We start from the raw sequence: 7,529 nt of genomic DNA on the forward strand, positions 1-7,529 counted from the left end.
TTGGAAGTGCCACGTTTGGCCTTAGCCAAGGCTGCTGCTGATATTAATATCACACCCTACTTTATTAGTCTCTGACTTCAGTTCAGAATCTGTTTCAGCTCTGCTCTGTCTTTCAGCTCATTAGAACAAACCTGCTGGAAGTGGAGACTTGAACAACGAGACACAACAGGGCTTGTGCCAGACGTGTAGTTGCTGACACAGGGGAGGGAGGCCTCTGTAGAAAAAAGGGCTTTTACCGGGCTGCGAGGAGCCTGGATTCAGACCAATCTGATTTCCAAGAAGTGAGCACAGCAGAGCCACCGAGCCTCCTTGGGAGCACACTCATGCTGCCTTTTCCTCTGGGAACTGGAGGCACCGTGTCCCTCGGTACCACAGCAGAGCCCGTGGGAACAGCGGGGTGCTGCAGCGATACTCCCACGTGGCTCTGCTTCACTCGGATGGTCAGCGGTATGAGGTAGGCAGTGCCATCCTAGCTGTGATGTTTCCAGCACCATCTTCTCCACAGCAAGATGTCCCTCAGGTCATGCCTGGTCCCGAGACGAGTGCCCACTGCCACAGCTGATGGAGAACAGGACAAGGTGGTGGCCGGGTATTCCAGCTGATGCCCAAACACACCTCCTTCTTCCTACCAAAACCAACATCTGATCTGGAACATCAACACACGCTGCTATTTACCCAGGCTGTGAGTATCTCCAAACACAGGAATACTCAGGCAAAGGGACATTCCACACCAAAGGGAAGACAGGCCCTGGATGCCATGCAGAAATAGATGGCACTGTCACCCTGGAGTCTTGTCATGTTCCCCAAGGGCTGGCAGAGCTGATGAATCTGGCAGAAAGAGACTGTGAGACTTCATGCAAACTCCACAAGTGGAGGCAGGTACTTTCAAAGCTCTCAAAGGATCTACCCAGGAAAAACAGACCCTTCTGAAAGGTCCCACAGCAGATCAGCAGCATTTGGGGATCAACCGCACTGAAGGCTGCAGATCAGTCAAACAGGTTAGCCCAAGTACTGGGCCTCTCGCTGTGCTCAACGCTCACGCTTGGCCAGGCCTCTTGCTGGGTGGCAATCACCTTTCAGACATGGCTTCAGAAAACTTTGGGGGTCAAAGAGTCTTTATCAACAGCCCAATTCAAGAAGGCAGCTCATGAGACAGACCAGGAGTCACTATGGTTGGACACAGCTTTCTTGGGCACTGTTTGAAATATTGTGTATTTGTGAATGACCACCCATCTTCTGGCGTGGGCAACCAATTCCTCGCAGGACTTAAACAGTCAGGGGAGACAGGAACCACTTTGCCCATTCGTCATGTCTGTGTTTCAGAGACACAGCCTGCACAAAGAAGGTCATCTCCTCCTGTTTCCACAAAGCCAGAGAGACTGTTCTTATTTTGTCTGACCCTTCCCAAAAAAAGAGAAGTGTTTCCTGAATCCAGGATTATATATAGCAGAGATCAGAAAGCCCCATGTCCAGAAAACTTCCTTGTGATGCAGCTCTGCAGATGCCACAGTATAGACATGAGCAAAGAAAGAAAACTTGGCAAAATAACATGGATGAGCTTGATAATCCAGCATGACTGAAAAATTCCTGGGAGAGGCAGTCTGCCAAAGATCATCAAAAGTGAGAAGCTGGAGGCTTTCCAGGTGCAGCTGCTACAAGATCTGCTGGTCTGGAAGCAGAACTAGGGACTTGTTCTATAGATACCTGCCAAGAGACTGCCAAGGAAGAAAGCCATTGAATCAATGATGCCCAAATTGTCCTTGTAGCTTTTGATTCATAAGGAACCATGTCCTAACAGATGCAAGATTAATTGAGAATGTATTGTTCTCTAAAATTGCTATTGATCTGAGCTTCCCACACCTCTTCTCGAACACATAACAAGGTCTTACTAGAGCAAGAACAACAGTTACAAGGTTCGAAATTGAAATTCAACTTGATGTACACTGAAGAGCTGAGACAGTTACAGAAGCCAGACAGTTATTTTTTTGAGATCCCAAGTAAATCACATTTTTGGGTTTGATTTTGCAGAAAACAACACGACAAGAGACTGTGGCACTGGATCTGGAAGCTGATGACTCACAGAAAGAAAGAGACTGAACTGAATAAATCCACTCATTCAACTGACTGAACTGTTGTCACTTAAACAGAACCTAATTGGCTCTTTAACGGCCTCTCTGAGCATATCCTTTTCTGTAATATGACCGATTATGCCATCAGAATTTATTGTTTATAGACAAACTTACAGAACAGTCAGGGAGCCTAACCTTTTTATAGATGTGTTTTAAGAGACGTTTGTTTCCTCTTTTTCAGATACGTGCACATTGAGATGAATAATTGCAGACAATAACAGGTCCTGATCTTTTATGTACTGCAGCAGCTCTTATAGCTGCTGATTTCTTTTTTCCTTATAGATTTCACAATAAAGGCCAGTGATGCAGCAGACATCTGAAGTTAACTTAGCATATTGCAGAGCTAAGGGTTTAACCCCACTGAACTATTACTGCCATATGTTCCATTTCTTTCAGGGAATTTCCCAATGGGAAAGAACTCAGACAATGTGAAGAAAAAACATCCAATATCATTTGCCCTACAGCTTCTTACTGTTTATTTCTAGTGCTTTTCCCCTCCTCACATGATAATCGCCTTATTGTAGAGAAGCACACTGCAGATGTGGGAGCGAAAGGGACTTGATTTAAGATCTACAGCTTGAGAGTGAACTGAAATGCTTTTGAAAATGGTGGAATTAAAGAAAGCAGCTTAGGATCCCCAGTCACTGGCAAGACAGAGCAAAGCCTTAACAGTCATACATAAAAAATTGATTCTAATAATTTCCTCTCGTGTACCTCACTAAGTTGAGGACAGATTCTCAGGGCTCTGGGTTTCCCCCAGGCGGGAGATCCTGCACTCATTCCAACGCCAGTGTAACAGACGCAGACATTTCAATCTTTTAGGGTAAGGCTGATGTTTGTAAGATGACACTAGGGATCACTGATCTGAGTCTTTATGTCTTAGCCAGGCACACCTACATCACAGTTCACCTTTACACGCTATGGAAGTGGGTTAAAAACTCAGGCTTCTGTAATTCAGGATCAGTTTACCAGACACCAGCTGTGTCTGAGCTACTTGCAAGCCTGTGTTCTGAATCATTTTCTTATCTATTTGCACATAATACAGAATCATGTTTCTATGGTTTAGCTGGAAATCAATCAAATAAAAATTATGAAAAAAAGATTTGTAAAGGGATTGAAGAAAGGTTACTTTTAAATTACGTTTCAAATTCAGTTCTGAGAGGATTTGGTTATCAAATCCCAGACTCATAACTCACCCTCATGAAGCACACCATTCATTTCCTAGTCAAATAGGATTTGATTCATCTCATATGTAAGAAAAGGAACAGCACAATACCCTCTCTGCAAAGCCTGACCCCGGCACATACAGCGCGGGATGCTCGGGCACTCTCCTGCAACAGCAGGGCCCAGCACAGGCTCTGGACACCACAAGCCGATCACTGACCTCTCCATCGCTGTCAGATATAACAATAAACGCATCCACAAAACTGCGCTTCTTCTTGGCATTAGCTGGGTTCCTCTTCTCCTCCTCCTCTTCCTCCCCATCCTGACCTCGAGAGTCCAAGCCCTCTGTGGGCTTCTTCTTCTTCGGCATCCTTCACTCTGAAACAGAGGGAAAGATTAAAAGCCATTTATTTCATTCTGATTTAGATTTCCCCTAATAGCCATCCTTTTTTTGCTATTTTTAGGCAAAATACCCCAGGCATTAGAACCTTATTAGAAAGCGTGGTGGATTTAGCATTACTGGGAGCCACATGTACTAGTCACCATTCATCTAGTTAAGAATACTTTATTATAGCTGATTGCTAAAAAGGAGTTTCAGGGGAACAGCAACACAGACCAAAGCCACTCTGAATGCCCTTGCTCCAAAGCAATGAGGCTTTCCTCTTAGCTTTTCCTGTTAAAGCTCCTCAGCAAACTGCTCCAAAGCATCACTTCACAGCAGGTCTCCCACCCTCCAACACAACCCCTAACTTCCCCTCCTCAGCCCCACACCTTCACCATCCTGGTGCAGAACAAACCAGGCTGTGGCAGCGCATCAAGCTGAAACTTGCATGCCAGAATAAGAAGCCACCGCAGCACAGCCATTTGTCAGCTTTTATATTCAACAAGACAAGAGGGAAAGGCATGTTCTTCAAAGGATGCTGTTTTGCTCTCAGCACAGCAGCTCTGTGGAAGGCTGCACCAGCACTATGAAAAGGGAAAACGCAGGCAATGGCAGTAGGCAGGCTGGAAACAAGACAACAGGTTTATCTCGCAGCCTGGATTTCTCAATGAGCATCAGCCTCCAGAAGTCCTCTGCGCAGACATGCCCAAACCATTCGTATTAAAGAAGGCACTTTACAAGCAGGGAGAAACCTGCTGAGCATATTAGTGCAAACCTGCGTGCTCTATGAACAGCACAATTGAGGGCAGGTGCCCACACAATGCAAGCTAGTACTTCAGCGTCTCCTTTCCTTGCCAGCCCATAGACTGTTGGAGAGAGATGCACAGCAAGCGTTAGCTGCTTTGATCAAAAAGGACTCAGACGAGAGGATCAGGAAGAGATCTCGGCGAATGAGAGCAGCGGGACAGCACACAGAGTTAAACCACCCTTTCCTGTCTTTTATTCACCATTTGGCAAATAACGCAACAACAACATTCGGCGCTTCCTGAACTGTGATCTAAAAGAGCCTTACAAAGCAGGCTGAGCACGATCAGCTCTGTTTAAGTTAGAATTAAACATGTGCGGAGCGGTTAAGCAACAAGCCCCTCGTTACACACCAGAGAACAGCAGAGCTGGAAATGCAAGTCAAGTTGGCCGGTTCCCAGACCAGTGTCCTTCCACAGGATCATTCTGCCTTCCTTCAAGATCACTGAAATAGCTCAAATGTGCTGCTTAGATCTAAAATAAGAGTAAGAGAAGATGCAACAAAGACCCTACATTACCCAGTATAGAGCCAAACCCTCCTCTGTAACACCACAAAATTGCAAACAGCTGCTGTGTGTAGAAATACTAATGAGCAAGAAGTTCAAAATCCCCGTCAGCGCTAAGAACAGCAGTGCGCTGCTCCATCTACAGTCCGAGGCAGCAAGGTAAGGCTGAGAGAGGAATACATGCATTCCCTTCCTACTACCTGCAGCCTTCAAAAGCTCCCTTAGCCTGTCTGCCTCCGTTCCTTTGCAAATACATGCACACACATGCCTAGAGACAAAAGATTATTATCCTGGTGAGTCATGATTTGCACTGAAGGTTTGCTGAGCCCTCTGAAGACAGAATATTGTACTAATGGCATGTACAGCTCCAGATCGACTGCAACCACCACTGCAGTCCACAAATGTTTGTCTGTTTAGGAAGGGGAAATAAAAACAAGCACTGCTTTTGGAAAAGCACTGGCTCTGGCAAAACAAAGCTGTTCTGCTCCAGCTGAGCTGAACTCAGCTCTTGTTGGAATGTCCTCATTATACTTTCTCCACTTTTTATCTTTTGCTCCAACCAGTGTCTTTGCCCTCTGCCTGGAGAGATGAGCCAAGCCTCACACCCAGCTGCTGAGTATTGCCCCCACAAACGGCGTCCATCGCAGTGGGCAACACTCCCTTATCAGAAGAAAAACACTTACACAGACAGGCGTTTTGGCACGACGATGGGGAGGAGCACTGGAGAGTCCCACGCCTCCAGTATGTGAGCCTACGCAGGGTCACTCTGGTTTTGGACAGACAGCCTGTAAACCTTTTTACCACCGAAACAAAAGCAAACAGCAACAAGCAACTGCCACACTGTTTTGTTTTGTTTTTTTAAAATCCATGCTGGTATCACCAGCTCTCCTCTGACTCTGCGATACATCTTCTGCTTGATGCACTGCGCTAAATAAGAGATCACTGAGAAATATCAGCTGGAGTTATGATGAGTCACCTACCTTCAACATTCAAAGGAAAGGGAAAAAAAAAAAGATGTAAGAGATGTAACCACACAACTCCCACAACACTTCTGAAAATGAGGGACTTGTGGCAAAGAGAGTCTCTGTAAATGTAACTAAGGGAACAAGACAAGTAAGAGTCACTCATAGCTGTGCTAGTCTGAGGCTATGAGTAGCAGAGCAGTAATAGCTTTTATTAGACAGACTGGTATAGCTGAGGGAAGAAAACACGCATCAGAGCACACTCCCCCTCTCCAGGTAGGGAAGTTAAGCACAGAAGCTGTATTTTGCTTTTAGCACTCTTGGAAAGGGCAGTTGCTAGTACCCGAGGTGATGATACCTGCTTTCAGATGCAACACAAAAGGCCAAAGACTGAATTATCTAAAACTACCTTTGCAGTTTGGCTCACAGACTAGTTTTCCAGTTATCCAGGTTTTTTTCCAACTCTGAATTTAAGAAAATTTCTTTGTAAATGCTCTGACAGCAAAGGTGACCTCCTGACAAGGGACTCGCACATGCCACGCTTCTCCAGTCACATATTTAGGGATATCCTTGAAGATCCCCAACTTGTGATTATTTGTCATTTTCCCTCTCATCTATCATTTTGATGAATCAGAAAGCAATTACCGACAGAATAATTCTAAATCTTGACACTGCAGCTACAGACCTGCCAAGCTGTGACAGCTTGAAAAATGCTTGAAAATGAAGCCAAAAATGAATGACTCTCATCCCCGGATGAGTTTCTGAGCCGTTTGAGACACAGGCTGTTGCTTTGTAAACAACTCCCCCCACCTCAGGAAGAAGAGGCACGACACTCCCCGGCAGCACCACGAAGCGGCTCCGCGTTCAGGCAGGTCAGCACTGCACATATCCTTGGAATATCATCCCCAGACCCTCAGCTCGACCCGGCATGCAGGGCCCAGCTGATGCTGTGCGACCAGCAGGACATGAGGGCTCACAGTGCCACGGGGGGAGAGGAATTGTTTACAGGATTTATCCATTTATAGAGCTGGCTCTTCACCAGAAGGGACACAGGGACCACAGAGGCCACGCACGCCCAAGCACTGTGCATCTGCAAACGCCGCTCAGCTCTGCGGGAGATGCTAACTGCTCAGCTTCCCTCTAGCCCAGCCCAAGCAAGTCCTGCATGCAACACCCCTCCCTCCTCCAAGGACAGGCCCTGCGTGGGGGGAGAGCAACCCTCTCCCCAGCACCCATCCGAGGGAGAGAGCAACCCTCTCCCCAGCACCCATCCGAGGTCCTCCCCTCCCCTTCCCAACCCGCTGCCCTCGGGCATGGAGGGCTCTGCAGGGACACTGACAAGGGCAGGGTCGGGGCTACTCAACGAGCATCACCCTAGGGAGGAAGCACCGGGGGTCCCAGGCAGGATGGGGGGTGAACTCGGGAGGAAGGGGGTCAGCCATAGGCGGGGTGAATCAAGGCGAGTGTGCTGGGGCTACCCCAGGAGAAGGGGAGGGAGCCAGGCCTGGCAGGGGGAAACAGGAAGGGCAGGAGCTGGCCCCTGGGCGAGCCCGCGGGGATGCCTCAAGGGACGGGGCCAGGG

General features: G+C 47.4%; 1 protein-coding gene across 11 annotated transcripts in view; it reads right to left on the bottom strand.

Moving 5' to 3' along the window:
• The window catches only part of UIMC1 (ubiquitin interaction motif containing 1), a 40,308-nt gene that overhangs the window by 31,813 nt on the left and 966 nt on the right, over positions 1-7,529 (bottom strand). For 9 of the 11 annotated variants that reach the window (XM_072873695.1, XM_072873694.1, XM_072873696.1 and 6 more), the window contains exon 2: positions 3,514-3,671. In XM_072873695.1, the coding sequence (XP_072729796.1) occupies positions 3,514-3,663 (150 nt within the window). In that variant the 5' untranslated portion in view covers positions 3,664-3,671. Of the gene's footprint in view, positions 1-3,513; positions 3,672-4,832; positions 4,954-7,529 lie in introns of all 11 variants that reach the window. The other 2 variants (XM_072873693.1, XM_072873692.1) reach the window with 1 other exon arrangement.

This window comes from Ciconia boyciana, chromosome 9, assembly GCF_034638445.1.
Source record: "Ciconia boyciana chromosome 9, ASM3463844v1, whole genome shotgun sequence".
NCBI classification, from domain to species: domain Eukaryota; kingdom Metazoa; phylum Chordata; class Aves; order Ciconiiformes; family Ciconiidae; genus Ciconia; species Ciconia boyciana.